The sequence below is a fragment of the Rhinatrema bivittatum genome, chromosome 12 (assembly GCF_901001135.1).
Source record: "Rhinatrema bivittatum chromosome 12, aRhiBiv1.1, whole genome shotgun sequence".
In the NCBI taxonomy this organism is placed as follows: Eukaryota; Metazoa; Chordata; class Amphibia; order Gymnophiona; family Rhinatrematidae; genus Rhinatrema; species Rhinatrema bivittatum.
Genome location: NC_042626.1, coordinates 3,940,059 through 3,965,849, shown reverse-complemented (window position 1 = coordinate 3,965,849; position 25,791 = coordinate 3,940,059). Strand labels below are relative to the sequence as shown.

The following is a 25,791-nucleotide window of genomic DNA, read 5'->3' as shown; positions in this document are numbered from 1 at the left end:
AGCGAATTTGAGCCCAATTTTTCAGTAGCTAAGCCTGTGTCTAGCCTAAAGGGCTGTTTGAAAAATTAATATGCATGCTTTAAAAAATGCAAAAGTGTGCATGTCAGTATAAACCCTCGGGCCTGTCCCTCCTCACTTTCACCTTTTGACTTTGCATGTAATCCCCTTGCTAAAGTGACTGCTCACAGGAAACACTTTGCTGTCAGTTATGTCACCCACACCTCCCCCCAGCACGTTGTTTCTTGGCCGTGCCTTCAGCGCATGTGCAGATGCTGCTGCCCGGAACTTTCGTTACTGGGACTTGTGCACGTTGCTATACACAAGCGCCCGGAACCTCGTTACTCGGCTTTGCGCAGCACGCCGGACCTTGTTCAGTGCACCGTTTGGGGGCGCCCAGGACGTCGCCTGTCCTCGAGCTCCGCCGCCGCGGGCCATGCGGCAATGAGTACGCTCCTCTTCTTACCTCCTGCGAGCAGGAAAAAGCGCGGTCGGAGGCGGCCTCGGCCTGTAAGTCCCTGCAAAGCCTTCTCGGGGCGCGGCGCGAAGTCAGGCGCAAGGTCGGGCAGCCCGGGGAGGGACCTGCGAGGGGGGCGGGGCTTCCGCTGTTGTTAGGCGCGAGCGGAGGCGGCGCGGGCGGAGCAGACGGGTCGCAGCCATGAATCTGGAGCTGCTCGGTGAGGCTGGGGTCTGGGGCCAGGGTTGAGGGGTGAAGCGCGCGGGGAGCGGACGTGTGAGGCAGGGAGCCCCGGGTCGCTTTCTCGTGCAAGGAAGGAAGGAGGGAAGCGCGGCGGGGGCCGTTAGGGTAACCCGGTGAATGACGGCAGCAAAGGACAGGGCGCAGCTCGGGGGAGGTCTGGGGAGCGTCCTCTCCCTAGCGCTGCAGCAGTGCGGAAGGGAGCAAGCTCTGGAGCGGGGCATGGCTGGCATTTACCTGCCCATAGAAATGTGGACTCGCCACCTACTTATTTATTTATGTAAACCATTTCTCTTCCGCCTCTAACGGATACCCGTGCTAAACGGATTGCAATAATGTCAAATACGATAAAGTCGTGTTATCAATAACAAAGTAACATAAAAAAAATTACCTAAACGATCCATACTGCTAAAAAATTGAGCTGACGCTGCAACATCAAATGCTGACAAAATAAAAATGCTTTCAACTGCTTGCGAAATTTTAAAAATATCAATATTTCCGGAAAAGCATTCCACAACAATGGTCCAATTACACAGAAAAGCTTGTTTCCAAGTTTCCATTAATCAAGCTTGTTTAATACAGGGTAACTGCAATAATATTTTACCTTGAGCCTGCACATTCTGAGCAGGTATATATCTTTTGAAAAGTGTTGCCAAATAAGATTGACTTTCAACCTTTAGTGCTTTAAAAACAAGCATCAAGGTTTTGACCTCAACTCACACTTACTTGCCAGTAGGGAGCTAATGGAGATGCTTTTTTATATATATATATATATATATATATATATATATATATATATATATATATATATGAATGATCTGGAAAGGAATACGATGAGTGAGGTTATCAAATTTGTGGATGAATCAAAATTATTCAGAGTAGTTAAATCACAAGTGGATTGTGATACATTACACGACCTTGCAAGACTGGAAGATTGGGCATCCAAATGGCAGATGAAATTTAATGTGGACAAGTGCAAGGTGTTGCACATAGGGAAAAATAACCCTTGCTGTAGTTACACAGTGTTTGGTTCCATATTAGGAGCTACCACCCTGGAAAAAGATTTAGGCGTCATAGTGGATAATACTTTAAAATCGGCTCAGTGTGCTGCAGCAGTCAAAAAGCAAACAATGTTAGGAATTATTAAGAAAGGAATGGTTAATAAAATGGAAAATGTCATAATGCCTCCATATCGCTCCATGGTGAGACTGCACCTTGAATACTGTGTACAATTCTGGTCGCCGCATCTCAAAAAAGATATAGTTGTGATGGAGAAGGTTCAGAGAAGGGCAACCAAAATGATAAAGGCGATGGAACAGCTCCCCTATGAGGAAATGCTGAAGAGGTTAGGGCTGTTCAGCTTGCAGAAGAGACGGCTGAGGGGGGATATGATAGAGGTCTTTAAGATCATGAGAGGTCTTGAACGAGTAGATGTGAATCGGTTATTTACATTTTTGAATAATATTTATTTATTTAGAAGTTTTTGTATACCGATGAACGTTGGGAACATCTCATCGGTTCACATTAAACGAAAATCAGCAACAAGCGCTTTACAATGAAAAAAAGAACGTGAATATAAAGATAGGGTAACATTGAACGGATTACAAGTTATAAATCATAATGTTTTGAATATGAAGCTTAAAAATATCATTAATTACAAGAATGACACTATTTACAAGAATATCACTAGTTACAAGAATGTCGTGCTGGACAGTGGGGAGTGGGTGTCATACTAAAAATTAACAATTTTATCCGAATATTATAAGTATGGATGGGAGAGCAATTACATTAAAGCATATTAAACAGGAAAACATTTGTACTAATATAATTACTGCACCGAGAAACTTGCACCTTTCTTTATAGAACCAGCAACCTCTTGGAGTTATTCTTAGGAGTGGGAATCTAAATACAACCTTAATTGCTCCGGCTCTACAAAGATATATCTATCATTTTGAAACACTATAATACATCTACACGGGAATCTTAAATGGAACTTGGCGCCTCTTGAAATTATTTCACTTTTCATCTGCAAAAATAATTTTCTCTTCTCTTGCATCATCTTAGTAATATCAGGAAATACGCTAATTTGTTTACCATAAAATTGCAAATGCTGATTGCGAAAATACAATCGAAGTATCAAATCTCTATCAGACACCAATAACGTCGCTCTGGCTTCAGTATTTGTCTCATATGATTTTTCTGTTATATCCGATAAATTATATGCAGATTCTAGAGCCAGATCTTTTTCTTTCTCTTTTGATGGTAAATATGGTATTTTGGAAACCGCTGGAATTAATGTTTCAGAAAGTCCTAATATATTAATTAGATAACTTTTAAGTAAATCTTTAGAAGATATCCACCTCGTCTTTGGAAAGTTAAGAAACCTCAAGTCAGATCTTCTTAATTCATTCTCAATATGATCCATTCTCTTTGCAGTAAAAGTTTCTGATTTTATCAAGTTACATTGTACCTCTTTTACTTTTTTCACCTCAGAATCAATTACTTTTAACTTTGTTTCCACCTCCACCATCTTATTTTCCACACACTGAACTTTATTCGTGTTTTCTTTCACTGAGGAGGTTAGTTCATTTATAGCTCTGTGCATTGTAATCAGTGCTTTCCAGATTTCCTCTAGAGTAATTTTTCCCGGCTTTTCCATAGTTGAAGCAAGCAAGCGTTACTTGTCTTTCAGATTTCTTTACTCCTACCTTCTAAGGGCGTCTCTCCCCTTCCAAATGCTGTTCGTCCTCTCACCAGCCCCCGAGGTAAGCGGCCGCCCACCGCTACTTCTCGGGTCTATCGGAGTCTTTGGACTCGCTTGACCCATCAGCGTTTTCAGCTGTTCCTCCCCCTCTCCTTCTGGAGGTCCAAATGGCGGGGTTGGCGTTGTTGGTGCGCCGGGACTGAGGGATGTTTCCTCTGGTCTGGCGTCCAGCGCTGCTCTCCGCTGACCTCGCCTGCGGCTCCTCCTTCCGGACCCGGGTACAAGGATCTCTCAAAGGCTTCCTCAATCTGTGGTTGTCTCAGAGCTGTATTCGGAGTGGAAGTAAAGTTTTTTCTGATTTTAGCTTTTCTCTTCGTGTGCTGCATCTTGAAAAGAAATTTACAATAATAGGAGAAAATCCTTTTCAGAGATTCCCACGGAGCTGGGCTGCCTACATGTTCACTGTGCGGCGGCCAGCTTGCTCCCCCCAGATCAGGACTTCTACAGAGACAGTGCTTACAGCAATTGTAGGGGAGAAGGATGGGAGACATCAAGAAGTGCAGCCACAGTGCCCAGGCTAGGAATGTGCAGTGAAAATAAACATTCTCTAGGTAGTTGCAAATGAAGACTCATGATACCAGGATCCCAACACTGGTTCTGATTGTACTGGGCAAAAGGAAAATATTGTACACCGTGTGCAGGCTTAGAACAGCATTAAATGTTATCTAATTTCTTCTCTCTGTTGCAGAGTCCTTTGGACAAAACTACCCTGAAGTAAGTCAAAACAAATTTTCCTTAAATCCTCTGATGTTGTTTTATGTGCATCGGGTGGCTTTTAGAAGTTTTAACATTTGCCGTTTTTAACTCTTACAACAGTTGGCTAAACTTGATGTGACTGACCGTTCTAAAATGTAATGGTCACTTTTGATCTGTTTTGTGCAAGTGGTTGGTTTTAGATGCCCAGTCTAGGTATGACTACTAATGGAAATCTTTGAATGAATAAGTTTTTAGTTAACATATTAGAAACATTATGGCAGAAAACGACCTGCCAGTCCGTTGTTGCTATGTACATACCGGCTTTCTCTTCTTTCCTTTCTTAGGAGGCTGATGGCACACTGGATTGTATTAGCATGGCTCTCACCTGTACCTTTAACAGGTGGGGTACCTTGCTAGCCGTGGGCTGTAATGATGGCCGCATTGTCATCTGGGATTTCTTAACAAGGGGAATCGCCAAAATTATTAGTGCACATATCCATCCTGTCTGTTCTTTGTGGTAAGGACTTTCACTAAATATTGAGTCTACAGCTTTGTAATTAAAAAAAAAAATTAAAAGATCTTAGACTCATTAGTGTGCCCAATAAAGTTTTTAGGGTTGTAACTGCCGCTCCGTGCGTGTTATCTCCCATGCAGAAAAGTTGCACCTAAAGTTACCCTATTACCATCTTTTAGCTACTAGGGATGCTCTGTGTTTATCTCATGTCCTCTTGTCTTCTCCACCTCACTTGCACTAGAAAAGGATTTGTCTTGAGATTCTTTCTGTACTGTCTGAACTGCTTCTTTCTTCTTGCAGCTGGAGTCGAGATGGCCACAAGCTGGTGAGTGCATCCACAGATAATATTGTCTCGCTGTGGGATGTCCTGTCTGGAGACTGTGATCAGAGATTTCGCTTCCCCTCTCCAATTCTCAAAGTCCAGTTCCACCCAAGAGACCAGTAAGTGTTACAGAACTCAGACTTGGCTTCAGTTTAATAATCTTAGCTTTGGTAATATATTGTTACAGTGCTATGTATATTTAGTAGTTCTTTAAAAATGTTATGGCACGAGCTCACTGTACCATTACATTTATTTTGTACAGTGCTTTCCTTCAGTTTAATCATCTCTGTGATACAGCCTCCTGCATTATTACTGCTGTTTCTTTTCTATTGCTTCAAATGTGTAATTACAGGGTTAGTCTCTGGGTAGAAAACTAAGTGGGGCAGTCTCTCTGCTTTTGCGACAGGAACCGGGTACTCGTGTGTCCCATGAAATCTGCCCCGGTGATGCTGACGCTCTCTGATTCCAAACATGTGGTTTTGCCAGTGGACGATGATTCAGATCTGAATGTAGTAGCGTCGTTTGATCGGCGAGGGGAATATATCTACACGGGCAACGCCAAAGGGAAGGTGAGACCTTAACCTTCTCTGCATGAGCACTTGTTTAGATTTATCTCTGACAAATATCTTTTAAGAGCTTTCTCAATATGGACTAAGGACATGGAGGAGAGTGATGTCTTATTTGAAGGACAAATGGTAAAGTATTGGATCATAATTGACCATAATTCATTATGGGGTACATTTTAAGAAACAGCGCGCGTCGTGCACCAGGCGCGAACAAAAGTACGCTGGGTTTTATAAGATACGCGCGTAGCCTATAAAATCCGGGGTCGGCGTGCGCAAGGGGGTGCACATTTGTGCAAGGGGGTGCACATATGTTCCCGGGCGCCCGTTCCCTCCGAGGCCGCACCGAAATCGGAGCGGCCTCGGATGGAACTTTCCTTCCACCCACCCACACCTTCCCCCTCCCTTCCACTACCTAATCTACCCCCGCGGCCCTATCTAACCCCCCCCCCCACACCTTTATTCTAAAAGTTACGCCTGCCTCCGGCAAGCGTAACTCACGTGCGCCAGCGGGCTGCTGGTGCGCCATCTCCCGACCCGGGGGCTGTTCCGGAGGCCTCAGCCGCGCGCCGCTGAGCCTATGCAAAATAGGCTCGGCGCGCGCAGGGGTTTTTAAAAGGGTTATGCGTGTACCCCTTTTAAAATCCAGCCCTATATGTTGAAGAGATTGTGGTCTTGAATTGTCCCTGTATATGTAAGCTGTAGCACGTAGCTGGGGAAGCTTCAGCCTTCTAAAGCCTTTTCTGCACCTTATGTTTTGTCTTCCTCATGAGTCCTAATTTTGTTTTCTGTACTTTTTCTCCAGATTCTGGTTCTTAAAACAGACCATCAGGACCTGGTTGCCTCCTTTAGAGTAACAACTGGGACCAGCAACACCACAGCTATTAAATCCATAGAATTTGCACGCAAAGGAAGGTGAGCTTTAAAATCAGGTTTTTCAAATGTATTTATTTATTTAAAAGCTTTTCTATACCGTCGTTAAGTTAAATCACCATCACAACGGTTTACAAAAAGGCACAAAAGGCTATTGAAGGTTAATTGATGTAGATTACAGGTTATACATGTGCCAACATGGAACGGTAACATAATTTTAATAATAGAGCTATGAGATAAAGTTTAAATGTTGGTTGAAAAACTGCTAAAACGGTTCAGGTTTAGTGTTGATATGTATTCTGTGATGTTTGAAGAAGAAACTGATTACTTGGTGCTTACTTAGCTTTTACTTGTTTTCCTCCTTCTCTTTGTAGAAAGCTTGTTTGAAAAGCCAGGTTTTTAGATTAGTTTTAAATAGCTTCAGGTTACTTTGCAATCTAAGTTCGCGTGGCATGGACTTCCACAGAACAGGTCCAGCCAGCGACTGCGCTCTCCCTTACTTGACTGAGGCATGCTGATTTAACAGGACTGACGTGTACTCGAAGTGCTGGGTTAAGCCAGTCGGCCTTTTCATCGTGGATTAGTTTATGAATTATATACAGTGCTTTGCATTGTATTCTTTGTTGGATAGGTAGCCAGTGTAAATCAGCAAGTGTTCCTGTGATGTGGTCTCTTTTATTTTTTTTGCCTGTTAATATTCTCGCAGCAGAATTTTGTAGTATTTAGAGCAGTCTAATGGTAATTTGATGTAATCCTAATAGGGAGTTACAGTAATCTGTGCTTGCGAATATCATTGCTTGTAGAACTGTGCGGAAATTGTTCAGAGTTAGTAAGGGTTTCAGTTTTCTGAGGACCATTAGCTTGGTGTAACCTTCCTTTAGTTTCTGTGAAATGTGTTTCATGTTTAGTTCTGGGTCAATTATTACTCCTAGGTTCCGTACTTTCATGGTTAAATCAACCGTTTGATTATTTTTAATTGTTATTGAGGGCTGGATAGGGTGAATATTTTTTCGTTCCAGGTGTAAGAATTCTGTTTTGTCAATGTTTATTACTAGCTCCATTTTATTTAGTAGCTGTTTTATTATTTCAAGATACACATTGGCTAGTTTCATTGTTTCTTCAATGGTGTTTGTGATGGGTAACAGTAGTTGTATGTCGTCTGCGTATATGTAGTGTGTGATTCCGAGTCCTGCGAGTAGATGGCATATTGGGAGGAGGTAAATGTTAAAAAGTGTGGCGGACAGGGCTGATCCTTGTGGGACTCCAGTTGTAGCTTAATTTTTTCAGATAGGGAGTTTTTGATTTGTACTTGGGAAAAATCTATTGCTTAGATATGACTCAAACCAGGTTATTGTTTTGTTGATGAGTCCTATTTCCCTGTACGTACCCGGATCAGTCCAGACACCTGGGTTGCGACTATAATGCTGCTGAGAGATCTAATAGAACCAGGATGTAGTGTTTTACTGTGTCAAAGCCTCTTAATATATTAACTGATAGTGCTAATAGTAGGGTTTCCGTGCTGTAGTGTTTACGAAAACCATGTTGTGCAGGATATAGTATGTTATTACTTTCTAAGTGCTCTGTTGTTTTTGGACAGTTTTTTCAATAAGTTTAGCTATTAATGGTAAGTTCGAAACTGGTCTTTCCCTGTACGTACCAGGATCAGTCCAGGACACCTGGGTTGTGACTCCGCACCAGTAGATGGAGACAGACTAAAACTTGTGGGCGGAGCCATATATGCCCCTGTGCCAGTCACAGCCCCTCAGTCTTACTCTGTCTCCAGTAGGTGGTGCAGGTCTAGTCACAGCCTCTGAGTGGCCTGAGGACTGATAGTTAGTCAGGGTCTTTGTGGTTTTATTGGTTTTGGTTTATTGCTTTGGTTCATTTAAAAAAAAAAAAAAAAAAAAAAGAAAAAGGAAATTTAAAGGTGAGAAGACACAGAGGACGTACTGGGGAGACTCAGGACTCCGGACAGCGGCAGGTTTGAGTACAAAAAAAAAAAAAAGATTGTGCTTTTATTTTCTTGTGCGGCTCTCCGTTTCTTCGCCGGGGGGGGGGGGAGTTTGCTCGGCGAGGGGCGGGGAGTGTTTTCGGCGGTAGGAATTAATTATTTAATTTCAAATTTGTTAGTTTGCCGCCCGTTCCGCCGCGACCGCGCGGATGCCGAGGGGATCGATTTGCCGCGCTTGCGGCTCGGCGCACGCGCGGTTTTCATGAGGGGGGATTCGCTCCGCCTGCGTTCCGGGCGGGAGGGACCGTTCGGGACAGACAGGGGGGGGCCGATCCCGGTCGGCACCATCGCCGTCACGCGCTTTGGCCGCTTCTGTCATGCCGGCTGACCCCTTCCCGCTCAGCGCGGGAGCGGCGGCCATCTTGGGGTCAGCCCGCGAAATTGTACGCGATCCGGCAGGGAATCCCGGCATGCCTCCCGCGTTGTCTCCTCAGCACAGGCCTTTGAGGGGGGGGTCCTCTGGGGGGGGCTAAGTCCCCGGATGAGGCTAGCAAGGATGGTCCTCCTCTGTTTCGGGGTCCTAGTTTTTGGCCGTTTTCGCGCTCCTATGGCGCAAGGTACTCAAGGGCAAGGCCCGCAGGCGCAAGGAGAAGCATGGCCACTCTAAGGGGGATGACCCACGGCAGAAGAAATCCGGGTCCTCGTTTTTCGGCCGCTTTCGCGCTCCGACTGCACAAGGTGCTCAAGTACAAGGGCCGCAGACGCAAGGAGAGGCATGGCCACCCTAAGGGGGACGGCCCATGGAAGAAGAAATCCCGGGAGGGCCCAGATTTCTCCCTGGCTCCAGCAACGGGAAGGCGACCACCGAGAAGGGTCCCGCAGGATACGGAGTCTGAGTCCACCTCACAGGATCAGGTGGATCCGCCCGGAGAGCCCCTGAGGGGGGCCGATGGAGCGTCCGGGGACAGTTCTGCCCTGACTGGCCCAGGCAAACCATCACAAACCGGTGATGGGGATGACACTAAGGTGGTTCAGTTTTTACGCAGAGATGAACTGTCCCCGCTTATCCCGGCTATCCTCAACGACCTAGGGGTGGAAGCCCCACCGACAGGTTCGCGCCCTGGAGCGAACATGGACCCAGTCCTGCTGGGGCTCACTGGTCCAGCGGTGACCTTCACATTCCGTTTCTCGGCGTCAGTCATATTGTTTCAGGAATGGGATACTCCGGAGCTGGGTCTGTAGGGGACCAAGGCAATGGACAAGCTTTATCCGCTGCCAGAGGACGTACTGGAGCTTCTACGGCTTCCGGCTTCCGAAGGTAGATTCGGCAGTGTTGGCAGTAACAAAGAGGTCAATCTTCGAGGTTTCAGCATGAAGGGGTCCGAGCTGCCCTCTGTAGTAACTACGCCAGGCGGGCTAGTTTGCGTCGGGCCCAAATTCTACAGGCGACTGCAGGTTTTTTGGCTCAAGAGGCCACGCCGGCGGATCGTCTGGGGGCTGCCATCGCCTATAGTGCGGATGATTTCTATGATCTACTGCGTACTTCGGCTAATTCCATGGTCGCTGCTTTCGGCTCACCCATTGGTTTTGGCTTCGCAACGGGGCAGCGGATGGATCCTCCAAGGCTCTCCTTGGGGCACGGCCCTTCAGGGGAAAGCTGTTGTTCGGTAAAGAGTTGGATGCTGGAGGTTTTTCCCTGGGTGAGAACCGGGTTTTCAAGCTCCCAGAAGACAGGTCCGGAACTCGGTCCTCCTATTCTGCTACGTCCCGTTTCCACGGTAGCAAGAGATCTCGTCCCCAGAGGTCCTCTGGGCCTTCTTATCGCTCGACGTCTTCACTGGCCTCCCCGTGGCTGCAGTCCTTCCGGGGGAAGCGTTACGGCAGCCAGGGAGGAACCCCGTCCGGCACGGGGCCCAAGACCTCGCAATGAGATACTGCTGGGCCATTCCTTAAGGCAGCCATAGCCCTTCGTTCCAAACGTAGGGGCGAGGTTGACTTTGCTTTTCATGGACTGGGCCAAAATAACGTCCGCCCTGTGGGTCCTCAACTTATTGCAGCACAGTTCTGAGTTACGTTTTGCACGAACTCCACCGGATAATTTCCTGATGTCGCTCTGCACAGATCCAAGGAAAACAGGGGCGGTGCACTGCACCCTCCAGCGCCTAGAGACCTTAGAAGCAGTCCTCCCCGTACCTCCCAATCAGCGAGGCACAGGTCGTTGTTCCATTTACTTCATTGTCCCGAGGAAGGACGGCACGTCCTGGCCCATTTTGGTTCTCAAAGGGGTAATCAAATGGCAACGTCCCTCGGACTTGGCCCGAATCAGCCAATCGTCCAAGTAGGGGTGTACCAGGAACCCTTCCAGTCGAAGTTGTATCCGCTACGACTACCATTACCTTCGTACACGTGCAAGGAGCCGTGGCGAGTCCGAAGGGGAGAACCCGGAATTGGTAGTGCCTGCCTAAGATGCACAATCTGAGGAGCCGCTGGAAAAACGGTGGGATGCCGACATGGAGGTACGCCTCTGTGAGATCCAAGGAGGCTAGGATTTCGCCTGGACGCACCGCAGCAATCACTGGCCGAATCATTTCCATCTTGAAGGTTGGACCGCGCAGGCTTCGTGCACGCAAGCTTCAGCCTAAAGTGCGTCGATTATGGAGTCTTTAGCTGCCGCTGGTTGCGATTCTCTGACGGTTCTGGGGTCTATGGCGTCCACCCTGGCGTTGGTTCCTTGGGCTTTGCTCATCTACGCCCAGACGTTTTCACCTACCGCTTCCGCTCACGGCCCGGACGAGGGCCAGTCTTCACTGGTGGCTCGATTTGGACCATCTCACTTGCGGTATATCCCGGCTGGTTCCCAACTGGACAGTGGTGACGACGGATACCAGCCTCTCCGGTTGGGCAGCGGTCTGCCTAAGCAAGTCAGTGCAGGGCCGGTGGTCCTCCGGCCAGTCGCAGTGGTCCATCAACCGTCTGGAAACCTGAGCGTTACGCCTGGCCCGGCAGGCCTCCCTCCCTGTGGTCCCCCCCCCCCCCCCCCCCGTGGTCCGGGGGAAGGCGGTCCGCGTGTTGTCGGACAATGCAACAGCGGTATCGTACATCGATCGCCAAGGGGGGACAAGGAGTCCACTAGTGGTGGAGAAGGCGCACCTGCTGATGAGCTGGGCAGAGCGCCATCTCGGCTCCATCGCCGCGTCCCACATTGCCATCTCGGCTCCATCGCCGCGTCCCACATTGCCGGGGTCGACAATGTCCAACCGGACTTCCTCAGCCGCCACCATCTAGATCCCGGGGAATGGGAGTTGGCGGACGATGTTTTTCCGTGGGGGGCTGCCCCACATGGACCTGATGGCCACATGGAACAATGCGAAGGCTCCGCGTTTCTACAGTCGGCGTCGAAAACGGGGAGCAGAAGGCGTCGACGCGCTGGTCCTTCCTTGGCCGACGGTTTTTGCCCCTGTACAGGTTTTCCCCGTGGTTGATGGTCGGCAAGTTTCTGCGGCGCATAGATTGCACCCGTTCCATGTGCTCATGGGGGCACCGGAGTGGCCACGTCGTCCGTGGCTCGCAGGTTTCATCCAGTTGTCGGTGACGTCTCCTATTTGTCTCCATGGGTTCGCGGGGCTCCTACATCAGGACCCGGGCTGCCTGGAGGTGGCGGATCACGTCTATCTCGCGGCATGGGTTTTTGAGAGGAGTCGCCCGAGGAGAAAAGGTTACTCAGATGCAGTGATAGCCTCGTTGCTGTGGTACAGGACGCGGTCTACGTCTCTGGCTTCTGTCTGGGTCTGGGCGGTTTTTGAGGATTGGTGCGTGCAGCGAGCGATGGATTCATTTTCTGCTTCAGTCGCAGAGATTCTAACGTTTCTTCAAGCCGGTCTGGTCAAAGGCTTGCCGTGCAGTTCGCTACGGGTCCAGGTGGCGGCGCTTGCACGTTTGCGGGGTAAGGTCCGGGGAGCCTTCTTGGCTCTTCCTCCGGATATCTCCCGTTTTCTTCGGGGGGCTGAACGTCTCCGTCCTCCATTGCGTCCACCTTGTCCGTCTTGGAACTTCTACTGGGTTCTTCCGCCCTAGGCTCTGCTCCGTTGGCGCCATTGAAGCGCGCAACTCCGAAGGCCCTTCCTTTGAAGACGGGCGGAGTTGCGGGCGCTGTCCTGTAGGGAACCGTTCTTGCGGATTTCCGATCCTGGAGTGTCCTGGCGGCCGATCCTTTTCTTCCTTCCTAAGGTTGAGTCGTCTTTTCACGTGAATTAGTCAGTGGAGTTAACGGCGTTTTCGGGTCGGGGAGTCCTCTGATCCCCAGTCGGTAGCTGGACGTGCGGAGGTCTCTTCTTCATTTAGAGGTTACTAATCCGTTCCGGGTAACCGACCATCTGTTCGTTTTGTTCTCGGGGCCAAAGAAATGGGCCGCTGCGTTCCGCCCGACGTTCGTGCGTTGGCTTAAGGAGGCCATTGGCTCCAGGCCGCATCCTGGGCGGAAACTTCTCAGGTATCGCCTCAAGAGATTGGCAGGGCGGCTACCTGGAAGTCGAGGTATCGCCTCAAGAGATTGGCAGGGCGGCTGCCTGGAGGTCGATGCATACCTTTATCAGGCATTATCGGTTGGATGTCCGGGCTCCCGATTCCGGGGGATTTGGAGAGAGGGTACTCCGAGCGGGCCTCTCTGCTTCCCACCCTAGGTAACTTTTGCTCTGGTACATCCCAGGTGTCCTGGACTGATCCTGGTACGTACAGGGAAAGGAAAATTAGTTTCTTACCTGATAATTTTCGTTCCTGTAGTACCAAGGATCAGTCCAGGATCCCGCCCGCAGAGCTTCGCCACAGTAACGGAGAGTCCGCTCATAATTGTTCTTAGTCCTGCTGATCGCTTGTTTAGCTCTCCCGGTTGGGGAGTCCGGTTAGGAGTTTGCTGCTAAGTTTTGGGTTGGTTAGTGAATTTTCTAGTCAGTTTTATTGATTGGTTGCATTGCTACTTTGACATTACGTATGACTGAGGGGCTGTGACTGGCACAGGGGCATATATGGCTCCGCCCACAAGTTTTAGTCTGTCTCCATCTACTGGTGCGGAGTCACAACCCAGGTGTCCTGGACTGATCCTTGGTACTACAGGAACGAAAATTATCAGGTAAGAAACTAATTTTCCTATAGTTGCTCAGATTTAGGGGGTCCAGGTTCTTTTTCTTAATGATTGGTTTGATTATGTCCCCTTTTAGTATATCTGGCATAGATCCTTAGGGAGAGGTTGATAACATTAGTTAGTGTTGGAGCGACTGTATTGGCTAGTTTTTTTAAATTCTGTTATGGGTATGGTGTCAATTGAATGAGGAGCTGGGTTCAGCTTTTTTATCATGTTCTCAACTTCATTGTGTGATATCTCTTCGAACTCTGACCATAAATTAACGTCCCTTGTGAGCATCTTAATCTCTTGCTTGGTTGTGTTCGGGATTTTATTTCTTAATTTTTCAATTTTGTCTTTAAAAAACTGAGCTACTTCATTGCATTGATTCTCTTGTAAGGTCTGGAGATTGTGTTGTCACTGGTGAGGTTTTTTACTTATGTTAAATAGGGTTCTGGGATTGTTTGCAAACTTTTCTATTTTTGCGCTGTAATATTTCTTTTTGGTTTCAAGAATTACTTGTTTGTAGTAGGCCAGTTGTTTTCTGTATTTTGTTTTGTTTTATTCCTGTTCCATTCCTTTTCTTTCTTTCTAAGGGTTCGCATCACTTCTTTGATTTGCTCGTTATGCCATGGGTTTATTTGTTTTGGTTCTTTAATGCAGGCCATTTTTGGGGGTTTATTTTGTTTGCCAGTTCCGTGGTTCTATTTATCCAATCTGTCGTTGCAGTGTGTCTGTTTGTGTGATTGCAGTGAGTTCTTCGTGTAATTTTTCTTTTAGTATATCAATATCAAAGGGCGGGAGGTATTTGAATTCCACTGGTTCCGTGTTTTGTATCTTTATTGGACCTGTGTGTTTGATCTGGGATTTAATAAGGAAGTGGTCTGACCATGGAATTTGTGTGTAGTCTGTTTTTATGTTTTCTAGGAAGGTGACTGTTAATGAAGATCAGGTCTGAGTGCCCTGCTTTGTGTGTTGGTTTATCCGTAACTGATTTATTGAAGCCTAGTGCAGTCATTGTGTCAATTAGCGTTTTGCAGGTATTTGATAGTGGGTGAACATTGACTGAAGGAGATTATATTGTAGGCTGGTGATCTGTAATCTTCAACCCAAAAATGTGTTAATACGTTGCCTCCGTAATTTCTTACCTGTAGCCCTCTTACACACAGGAGTAGCTGTTTCTATAGGGATTGTACACAGGGCTGCGTGTATAATTGTGAGGCTAGTTCTAGGCTAGATAATGTTTTATGTTTTACTTTATTGTTTAGTTTTACTTAGGTTTTATTCTGGTTATTGTATTTGATTGTATTTTATGTGTATTTTTATTTGCATGTTCACTGCTTTGCTTGGTCTTTGGATCTGAAATTGGTATATAATGCATTTTAAATAGTGGGGGGAGTATACCTCTATAATGTCCTGCAACACCCAGCATTTCTGGGATGAGGACATGCACCTCACTCCACCCTGCAGCTGCACCTCCTACTATTCCAGTACTGGAACAGCTTCCCCCTGCCCCACCACCAGCATTACCTGCACCGCTGTGTGGTGACCTGCTGCATTCCTGTCATTCTAACCCTGAGCCTTACCAGAGCACAGACTGCTCATCATCTTGAGTTGTATAAAATAGTCAAGCAATTGTATGAGGACAGGTACTTGTAAGAAATCCCGTTATAGGATTGAAATTGAGATACTAGATGTGAAAATCTGGTGTGCATCTGATTTCTTCCTTCTCCCAGTCTTTTCCTATAGGAGCCTTTTTAAAAATTATTTGTATCCCTCTGTTCTAAACTTTGTTTTTGCAGTTGCTTTTTAATAAACACAGCAGACAGAATAATCCGAGTGTATGATGGGCGGGAAATCCTGACCTGTGGGCGAGATGGGGAGCCAGAACCCATGCAAAAGCTGCAGGATCTGGTGAACAGGTGGGAGCAATACGTACGACTTTCCTTCAAATGTTGCAGAGTGCTGTGCTGGCCTCGTTGTTTTGCAGAAGTGTTTTCTGTTCACATACATGTGCATTTACTATACATTATACTCTGTCTTTAATGCACGTCACCACAGTGTGTTTAGTGTCCCTCTCACACATTCTCAGTGTATTGTGTGTGTGTGTGTGCAAGTGTAGTCTTTGCGCTCTTTCCTTTAGGCTTCTTTGCCTCTCATGTAGTGAGAAAGTTACCTGCTGCTGTCCCACCTCCATTATTTGCAGGACACCATGGAAAAAGTGCTGCTTCTCTGGGGATGGCGAGTACATTGTGGCAGGATCAGCACGGCAGCATGCTCTATATATCTGGGAAAAGAGCATTGGGAACCTGGTGAAAATCTTGCATGGAACCCGTGGGGAGCTACTTCTGGACGTGGCTGTGAGCACATCATGTTAGCATAGAATGGCAACTCTCCCTGCGTCGCAGACACAGATTTATTTATTTGTATCCATGCAGTACCCATAGTAGAAATATGAACTATGAATAGAAACTGTATAAATGGGAAATAAACATGCACAGTAGTAGCGTTGCTTCATAAAGGCAAGAAGCCATTAGTTCCATGATCCATGTTAATTTCGTCCTGCTTTTATAGTACTCCAATAAAAAGCCAGGTTTTACAACTCTCCTTCAGGGATCCTGTTCTGTGGAAGGGAGAGTCGTAATGTTCTGTTTGGGACATACAAGTCTATTTTTCAGATATTGAAGGCTAACTCTTAAAATTCAGTCTGAAAACAATAGACAGTAGGTGGAAGCGATCAAGAGCCAGAGTGGATAGGATTCTGAAGGGTTTTGGGGCCCATATTCTGGACCTATTGGGGTTGGTTTAATTTTGTCTGCAATCCCATGTATAGAATGTTGCAGTAATTGTGCCGTAATCTTACAAAGTATTTGTCTGTCATAGGCTTCTCTCGCTAAATAAGGGCAGTGATTCCAAAGAAACTGTAATTGGAAGGAAGAGACTTAATATTATCAATGGGGGCTGCATAGATAATAGAATCCAGAATGACAACTCCGTTACCTCAGACTTTTATCTTATCTTCATTCATGAATCGGCAAGAGCTTGGCTTATACTGAAATGTGTGTTCTGCTATTCCAGTGGCATCCTGTCCGGCCCATAATAGCTTCCATTTCCAGTGGCGTGGTGTCCATATGGGCACAGAATCAAGTGGTAGGTTTCTAACATCTGGGGACTCTGACATTATAGTGGGAGATCAGGCGATTGTATGCCTGTACTTTCAACTGCACGTAACGTGTAAGCTGGATTTCTTATTGCTCGTATTCAGCTGACGGAGCATAAAGTGCCTCGCTTGCTCACCAGGCTGTGGCTGGCGGGAAGCAGTGCGGCTCAGCGCCTCGCCTGAGTTGTTTTTTGAGAAGTACTGCTTTTGTGAGTTGATTTTTCATTGTTATGGTGTAGGAAAACTGGAGTGCCTTTGCCCCCGACTTCAAGGAACTGGACGAGAATGTGGAATACGAGGAGAGGGAGTCTGAATTTGATATAGAAGATGAGGATAAAAGTGAACCAGAGCAGACAGGTAATCCTGAGAGAGTGCAGGTGTCGCTCTGCAGCAGCTCCTGGAGGCACGTAATGTAATGTAAAGCAGATCCGTGAATGCTGCCGGACCCGTGCTTAGGTGTCACGGAATGTAATGTAATGTAAAGCAGATCCGTGAATGCTGCCGTACCCGTGCTTAGGTGTCACGGAATGTAATGTAATGTAAAGCAGATCCGTGAATGCTGCCGGACCCGTGCTTAGGTTAGTGGGCTGACCAGCTGTCTGCCATGTCTAGTGCAGGATGGGGTAGGACCTTTATCTGCTTGTAGCTGGGAACTGATTTCTTAACTTTCCCATATCCGGCCATACAGGTGCAGACGCAGCCGAAGACGAGGAGGTTGATGTAACCAGCGTGGATCCCATAGCAGCTTTCTGTAGCAGGTAACTGGTTGGTTGAGGGCTGCGTACTTGTGTGAGTAAGCCTGAAATTGCAACTCTCCTTTCAGTTTGGCTTTTGATTTATTGTTGTCTTCTGTAGTGATTGTAAATCTTGACTCTAAGTGGTGGTTTGGGATGTTCAGGTCTTGCTTCTGTTCTGAGTCATACAGAGCGTCAGCAATGCCCAAGGCCACATTCTACAGTGCCCTGCTTTCTTCTGGATGGGTTTTGGATCCTGTTTGAAAAAATAAAATCAGCTCCCCTGTCTGTACAGTGACGAGGAACTGGAAGACTCCAAGGCCTTGCTGTACTTGCCCATCGCGCCAGAGGTGGAGGACCCTGAAGAGAACCCTTATGGGCCACCTCCTGATGCTGTACAGACATCAGTCACCGAGGATGGGATGGCTTCAGAGAAGAAACGGCAGGCCACATCAGATGGCTCTCAGCTGCCAAAGAAAAAACCCAAAACCACGACTGTGGAGCTGCAAGGAGTGCCTGTGGACGGTGAGCGTGTGGCGTGGCTGAGAACCTAATCTAGTCTAACAGGAGCTGACTCTTATTCGCTTCTGTTTTTAGTTTCCTGCTTTCCTCGTATCCAGGGGGATCTGCATGACTAATGTCTCCATGTCTGTTGTGTCTCTGATTCTTGACCACCTGGCTCCTCTCTGGCTTTCCAGAAGTGCACCCCCTGTTGGGTGTGAAAGGGGATGGAAAGTCCAAGAAGAAGCAAGCAGGCAGGCCAAAGGGATCAAAAGGTAAAGAGAGAGACTCTCCATTTAAACCGAAAATCTACAAGGGGGACAGAGGTTTGCCTCTGGAAGGAGCAGTGAAGGGTAAAGTGCAGGCGGAGCTGGGACAGCCCCTGACAGGTAAGGACCCCGTTTGGAGGCCCCCACCATCCCATCCCATCCCATCCCATCCCGTCTTCCCCAGCTTGCCTGCTTTTACTTCTTCTTTATGCTCGTTTTGATGCTGCCAAGGATGGGCACATTTGTGGCATCTCTGCAAAGCTCCCCCTTACAGGTTTAGAGGGAGATATTCTAATGGCGCAGTGGGGATCTTGGGTTCCTTTTTTAGCAAAGAGGGTCAACTGCAATAAGCGATTGGCACGGGGAATCACTCGGAGCAGCCAGTGAGGAGGAGTTGAGCTTTAAATCAAAGCAGGAGATAAGAGGCTCTCGTTTTGCATGCACAGAATGATGCCTGTCCTTTGTTGCAGCTCCTGCTGCTGTTTTGCACCTGTGCAGGTGCGATTCCCTACCCTTGTGCCCTCCCCTTCCCCCCCCCACACCTTTGCTTGCTATGCAGATCCTATTTTGTCTGCTCTGCTGTTTCTGCTGCCCGCCGCTGTCTTGCTTGTGTGATGAATTTGCTGTTGTGCTGTGTATAGCAGGGAGGCAGGGGAACAGAGGTATGCAGGGAACAGCTGTGCTGTTTTTTTCTGAACTTGGCACACGAGTATAAAGCTACAGGCCACATCTGGAAGCAAGTGAGCTCTAGCACCCCACCCTGGCCACAGAGCGTACAGCATGTAAGAGCAGTGCCTGCTTTTCAGCAGCACCCTCCCTGAGCTTGTAGTACAATTGATTAGACTGTGCAACTCTGAACAAAATCATGCAGAATGCATGAGTCAGCCCTGCTTATCAGTAGCCATTAGTTGAGGCCGCACTGCATTTTCTGTATCTCATGGTATGTATGTGGAACGATAGATCAGGAAAATAGCAAATTACTCAAGTGCACACTTCTGGTGCCTGAAATGTGCTTACCCTGTTGGTGGATGCATGCATGTTCCTGAGGTACTGAACTCTAAAGCATGTTGAGTTGAATGGTGTTAGAAAAAGCTAGCTTGCTTTTGAGATTAGGACATTGGCGAGAATTTTATTTTTCCCTGCCTGACCTGCTAGTGTTGTGGACTCCTCCTCTGGTCTGTGTTTGTGCTTTCAGAAGCAGGAGACTTCATGCTCACTCTCCTCTCTAAGTCAGTGACGCTTTAGAGCTTGGTGACGACTGCAACACCGTGGCAGCTTGCTGGCGGAGCGCTACGCTGATTCTGAGACCTGCTAACAACCCTTTTCTTTTCTTCACATCTGTTTTTGGTCTTAGGAGGTGGTGCAATTTCAGAACTGTTGTGAAGACAGGAGTGTGCCCACCCACTCCTACACACACCTACTCTCTGTTTCTCTGTCCTGTACAGTGATGGGACAAGGGGTGGCCTGCCAGTAACCTGTGCTCGGCAGGATGCATTTTTAAAGTCAGAAGAGAGATTTTGGAAGATGAATTTCTTTTCCTCTTGGGAAAGGTGCTGGTGGGGCTCTGTACTTGTCCTCAGACAGAGAAAACCTAGAAAGCATTGTTTCCCTGAATGTAAGCCCCTTGCTCTGAAGCTGAGAAGCATTAAACTAGATTCAAGGTGGAAAGGACCCCGTTACCTGCTGTACGCATGGTAGCTCTGCCCACCACTTCTGGCAAACCTTTCTTTTGGTTTTTATAGGTTGTCACTGTATTTTTCTATTTTTTTGTATTTGGGGTTTGTTTGTTTTTTTTGCCGTCTTTGTCACAGGCTATGAGAGGAGGGTCTTCCTCCACCCCACCCTTTCCAGTGCAGCGATGGCAGAAGTGGCCCCAGGAGCATGCACAGGGGCTCTGAGAATGATGCCCCTGCCTCTGTTACGTAGCAGGAAATGGCAGCGTTTCTACCCCACTGCTTGGGAGCTAAGATGCTCGCTGTGTTTGGGATGCACTCATCTGTTCAGCTGGATTTCCCTTAACACTGAGTCACTTTCTGCTCTGAATGCAGCGGCTCTCGTGTTACTTGTATCGGGTCTGGTAAGGACGCTCCTGATCACTGGCTGCAATGGTTTTGGTGGACTGTGTTCTTCCCTGGACTGATGTTATGGTGGCTGTTACTGTCACTGTGTGGACCTTTTTCTATTCAGTTTTCCTTGTGCACCTGCAAGTGGCAGAGCAGCAGAGCGTGAGGGTTTGGCTGCCTCCCAGGGATGCTTCCTTTCTATTTATTGCCACGGGGCTCCTATGGTAATCACACACGCACCCCGTCCAGCGGGCTGCAGCAGGCCAGAAGCCATCCTAATGCCTGTGTGCGTATGCGTGAAGAAAGAAAGCTGGGTTTGATCTGTAATTCTGTATTCATTGGAGGTGATTTAATGTCTGCTGTCAGGACTTGCTTTCTGCTCACAGTTTGTTAATGTAACAGTTTCTTATATTTACGTCTTCTCACATCTGCAGGATGGCTTTCTCTGATGAAAGGGCAAAGTTGTACTAAATATTCTGCCATGGGTTTTATTTGCTACCAGATTCCCTCTTTGCAGGGAGAGAGACTGCAGATACGATGTATAGTTTTTGTTTTCATTTGATTATAAATTTGGGGGTTACTGTGACTTTTTTTTAAACCTACATGTCCTAGACAAGATGACCTGGTTACTTCCTGCTCCTTGGTGCGCCCCTCTTGTGATCCATTTATCAGAAGGAGAGGTGGTGTAGGCAAGAGTCAGGCAGATGAAATCAGTGGAAAGATTACTCTGCATTCTTTTTTCCTAAAAATCATTTTGAACAAATTGAGCTTTTCACAGTTTTTATATTGAAAGTTTAAAGAGCAGAATGGCATAACTGTGTCTCTTGCATTGTGTTTGGACAGCTTTGCGTGCTCATGTTAACTTGTGGTGGGTCACACCACCTAGAAAACCCCCAGTTCATCCTGAGAGAGGAAAGGTTCTCTCCATGCGTACTCGTATTAATAAATGTGGCCAAAGGAGGTTCCCTGCATGTACCAGGATCAGTCCAGACCATGGGGTTATGCCTCCCTTCCACTGACCTAGTGTGCTTCAGATGCCTCTGCTTTTTAACAGTAAATAATAGATCAGAAAATGCACTTAGTGTAAGGGGATGGAGGGAAAGTGGTGATTTCTCTGCAGATTACAATGTTCTGCACTTACGGGTGCATTAGTTGGTTCTCTGCAGAGCAGCAGCTCTTGATGTGCCCGGGATTGAGGTTTTCAGTGCATGCGTCCATTCCTTCCTCTTCAGCTTGATCCAGGATCTTGTCCAGTTCTCTAGGCAGCTTTGGGTTTGTGTGCACGACGGGTACAGTGCTGAGATCCCTTTACACTTTTCCAGGACTGCTGGCTCCTTTTACCACAATACTGTCGACCCCACTCGAGCTCTGACTTCACCTTTGTTTTTCCCTGATTAAAGATTTTTCCTTATCACATTTTCATCTCAACCAGTCCATTGTCCTTCCCCTTTCACAAGACCAACTCCTGAATTTTAGGAGCCTGCATAAGCTTCCAGTTTGATAGAAGTAAGCAGGTGCTGGCGGCTTTTGATGAGGCTGTGTGGGAAGTAGAGTCTCCAGCTGAGAACCGCCCTATTGGGGTCGCTGCTAAGCCTTGCACGGGGAGTGTCTGAAGCTGGGCCCCCTGGCAGGGCTCACGCTAGGCCTGCCACCTGGCATTCACATCTTCTGAAAGGGACTACTTTTCATGCCCTAGCCAGATCAAAGAAAAACCTACCCTCCCACCTCCAGGCTTCTATGTACACGCAGCATTTTATTTAGTTACCCAGACATTAGGGGATGGGGAAGGTATAGGGCACCCCCCCCCCCCCTACCTGTTTCAGCGCAGACTCTGTGCTTCTCAGGGCCACGAGCTGAGAAGCACACAGTCTCTCTTTCTCTTTGCTGCGAGCGGGATAGGCCCCGCTTGCGGCACCACGTGGCTGCTCTTCAGTGCCCCGTATGGCTCAGCACCCTAGGCGACTGCCGAAGTTCGCCTAATGGACGTGCCGGCCCTGGGACGGATGGATTGAAAGTTTAATTATAAATCAGTTCCCTGAGGAAGTTATTTTTCCTATTTGTACCCCAGATCAGTCCAGACAAGTGTTTTTTGCATCCCTACCAGCAGATGGAGGCAGCGAATAAGAGTTTCCAGGCACTGCTACGTAACTGGGAGTGCCATGTGCAGTGCCTCAGTATTTCTCTGTCTCCAGCAGGTGGTAGAGGTGCAATCCTGCAGGCTGGAGAATGAAAAAAAAAAAGACAGGACCGGATTCTCGTGTGGGCCACCCTCAGGTAGAGCAGACCGAGCAGGGGGTTGGTTGGTATCTCTTGTTTAGCTCAGCCACGACATTGAGGGCCCATCTGCTTTATGCTTGGGCTATTCTGGTAAATTGGGGGAGGGAAGCTCCAGCACCTGCAGAGGCTCGAGGGATGAACTGCATGCACTGAAATCTCTTCTGTGGTTGCCACTGCTTCCACGGGGCACATCAGGTGTCCCTGCAAAGCTTGCTGGTCTGTGGAGGAAATATTTCTTTGCTAAGTAACTCGTCCTTCAGTGTGTTATGATAAGGGGGTTGCATGGTTTATGCAGTAAAAAGACATCCCTGATTATGAAAATGAAGTGCTGCTTTGTAAGATTTTACTTCGCTAATAAGTGCTTCAGTCGCTGAGGGACAATCATCGTCCCTTTTGCCTTCTGCCATCTTGCATACAAACCTTACACAGCCCCTTCCCCCGTTCTGGCAGCTGCCATGTTTTGCTGAAAGTGTGCATGAACATGGCACTTTAATTGCAGGTGCTGGGAAGCTGATTTTAAATCATTGGCTTCACCTGACTGGCCTCTGAAGCAGGCCTTGGGATGCCCACACCGAGCAGGACGCTCCATGTCCGAGGTTTGCTGCTGAAATCTCCAGACAAAATTTGCAAAGCAAATATTCTGTAAACTGCTGGGAACGCTGTCAGACTTGCAGAAAGTCTCCTCTTGTGTACATACATTTTTTTTATATTTCTTTGCGTTCGTTTTTATTTGATGTCATTTTGTACAGAATTTTTCAATGGCTGTCTAATTGTAAATACTGAAATAAAGCAGACCTGGCTTGGATGTCTGAGCCTCGCAGAACTTCTGTTGCTTATTTTCCTTATTCTTTGAGCCCATCCATCCATCCGTACTGCTGCCTTCAGAATCCTGTTGTTTGCAATAACTTTTATGGGAATAGTTTGGCCAGAGCCAGAAGTACTTTTCCAGCTCGGTGCATGGAAGTTGTTGGCCCTGGGCTTTGGTGTCTCCATAGCCCCATGGGCTGCTGATTTTATGGGGTTAGGTGCTTCACCTAATGAGGAACACGTCCAGACATGCTCTCGGCATGGGTAACTAGTTTTACGCTGACTGAGCAGCAAAATACTGGTCTGACCTGGCAGAGCTGGACCCAGCCAAAGCAAACTTTGGGTCAGTTCTGTAAAGGACGAGAGTCTGATAAAACTGTCACTGCTGGGCTTTAGATGTGAAAGTCTGGAAGATTACAAATGGAAGAAAGCCCTTGTTGCTGGTGGATATAGTGAGGGGAGTGTTAACAGCGCAAGTGGTGTCAGATTTCCGTGACAAAAATTGACTCAAAACCAGCATTATGAAGGGAAATATTTAATTTTGTGATTTGGAAAGCGAACAGGTGGCAATTATTTGTCTGCAATTTACTGATAGCTAACCCTCCCCCTGTTTGCTTTCCAAGAGAATGGCCCATTGGACATCTGACGTCAGCGCGGGCTGCAGGCCTGGGCGATGAGAATTGTGCTGTCAGAAGAGCTTTATTAGGTAATGGTGCTGGTTCTAGCACGTAGCAAGCATGTGATTCTGAGAGTATTCCTCCCTCCGAGGCACACGTGGCAGGGCTGTGTGGCCACTTGGAAACAAAGCAACTTGTTAATATTAAAAAAGGGGAAAAAATCTTGTTCCCCATTAGCGAGGGTTGTGATAAGGCTCTGGGGCCATGAGAACCTTGGCAGTGACTGTCGTCGGGATATTGCTTCCTTGGATGGTAACGTATGACATTCCCCAGATAACCTTTCCTCCAGAGCTTAAAGCCGTCTCTGGTAAAGTGCTGATCAATGCCACAACTTGTTCTGTCACCTGTGGGCTGGGCCACAAGGACGATGTTGTGTGCCTCGTCCGCCCTGACGGCACTAAAAGCAACTGCGAAGTCAGACGCGTGAGCTGCCTGACCAACTGGGTGTGTGGCTTACAGACATTCACCGTCCCTGCAGGCCGTGACTTTGAGATCAGCTGCTTTACCACAGCCGTCCTTAGCACCGGCAGTCAAAGCTTGCTGTACAACTGGAGGGCTGCCAGGGGCATTATTAGCACGGACGATTCTCTCTTCAAGCCCTTCAAAACCAAGAACTACACCATCAAGTTTCAGCCGGCTCTGGAGAAGGATGCAGGGACTTACCGCTGCGATGTGCAGCTGGTGGTGAATTTAAAGCTGATCAAGAGGGTTTATTTTGGTTTGAAAATCATCTCTAAAAAGTTGGTGAATCTGGATTTTGAAAAGTTCTTGACGAGTAAGGAAAAGCTGGAGGCACTCGCTGCCACTGAGGAGCAAAAGCCTGAATACTCTGTGGCCTTGGAGGAGCTGCCGTGGCAGACGAAGGCCCTCTATGTGTTCCTGATCGGTGGGGGGAGTGGCTTTCTCGCAGCCCTGATACTGGGAGTACTCCTGTATATTTTGCTTGTAAAACAGAAGCAGAGTATATTTGAGGAGCAGCACTGAAATGTTTTGGTAGTGAATTTGTAATTCACCGATGGGGAAATGACTATCCTGTCACTTTTTTTAAATTTTATACGCTTTTTTGCAGCATGACGCATTTCCTGGTTTATGGTAAAGAAGGGCAATTTTTTTTTTTTTTGCTTGTCTTGGTAAATCAAGGCTTTTGTATTTGTCGTCTTCACATGCAGGAGAGAGTTTGACAGGTACCTGCTGATGCAATAAGCTTTAGGCAGTTTCCCCAAGCAGGACCTCCCCTACTCTTCCATCTACATATACAGGTCTGAAGGATTTGTTTTGACAAAATTGCTAACTATAGAATGAAATGGATTGGGCCTAAGCGCAAATGTTTGTAAGGAATATGAATGAAATGCACCATAACCTGATGAAATAAAGCACTGAATACCGGTCAGTCTTGTCCTGCTTCCATCCACTCCATTCTTTGCACCCCTGGTCCTAGCCCTGCCATTACAACAATTGTTGGCCAAGGGCTACTGACCACAGTGCCATTCAGAGGTATCTGATAAGTGCTGTGATTGCTATTTTGGGTGGTGAGAGAGAACCTGACTCCCAAGGGGGGTAAAAGCCCCTGCCTGCCCCGAATCTTGGAACCCAGATGTTTCGCAGCCCTGCCACTCAGCTAGCAGCTGGTTACAAAAGCATACAAATGTAACCTAAATTAGAAAAAGATTTTTAATAGTAGAAACTTGAGGCCTGCTTCTTATTTGAGTGTAAGCAGCTTTGTAATATTTCTTATCCCATTGCCTGAAATCCTGAGTTCCCAGCTCCATCATAGGGAGCTCAGTTACTACTTAGAAGAACAGCTGGAAAA

The 25,791-nt window shown here is 47.4% G+C and overlaps 2 protein-coding genes across 11 annotated transcripts in view; both read left to right on the top strand.

Annotated features, from left to right (window-relative positions):
- The first annotated feature begins 385 nt into the window (after positions 1-385).
- Positions 386-25,791, top strand: part of RBBP5 (RB binding protein 5, histone lysine methyltransferase complex subunit) — a 73,436-nt gene continuing 48,030 nt past the window's right edge. The window contains exons 1-14 of one of the 10 annotated variants that reach the window (XM_029573875.1): positions 619-674; positions 4,147-4,172; positions 4,499-4,671; positions 4,969-5,109; positions 5,397-5,559; positions 6,359-6,468; positions 15,296-15,415; positions 15,700-15,853; positions 16,572-16,643; positions 16,893-17,010; positions 17,342-17,411; positions 17,683-17,912; positions 18,086-18,163; positions 22,997-23,320. In XM_029573875.1, the coding sequence (XP_029429735.1) occupies positions 656-674; positions 4,147-4,172; positions 4,499-4,671; positions 4,969-5,109; positions 5,397-5,559; positions 6,359-6,468; positions 15,296-15,415; positions 15,700-15,853; positions 16,572-16,643; positions 16,893-17,010; positions 17,342-17,411; positions 17,683-17,912; positions 18,086-18,163; positions 22,997-23,046 (1,524 nt within the window). In that variant the 5' untranslated portion in view covers positions 619-655 and the 3' untranslated portion in view covers positions 23,047-23,320. Of the gene's footprint in view, positions 508-618; positions 675-4,146; positions 4,173-4,498; positions 4,672-4,968; positions 5,110-5,396; positions 5,560-6,358; positions 6,469-15,295; positions 15,416-15,699; positions 15,854-16,571; positions 16,644-16,892; positions 17,011-17,341; positions 17,412-17,682; positions 17,913-18,085; positions 18,278-19,352; positions 23,321-25,791 lie in introns of those variants that run through there. The other 9 variants (XM_029573876.1, XM_029573874.1, XM_029573868.1 and 6 more) reach the window with 9 other exon arrangements.
- Positions 23,426-25,342, top strand: TMEM81 (transmembrane protein 81). The gene has a single exon (XM_029573887.1). The coding sequence runs from the start codon at positions 24,186-24,188 to the stop codon at positions 24,963-24,965; it is 780 nt and encodes a 259-aa protein (XP_029429747.1). The 5' UTR covers positions 23,426-24,185; the 3' UTR covers positions 24,966-25,342.

Bases quoted from the DNA above. Each gene is read 5' to 3' on its own strand.
- TMEM81 (XM_029573887.1), top strand. From the start codon at position 24,186: ATGAGAACCTTGGCAGTGACTGTCGTCGGGATATTGCTTCCTTGGATG.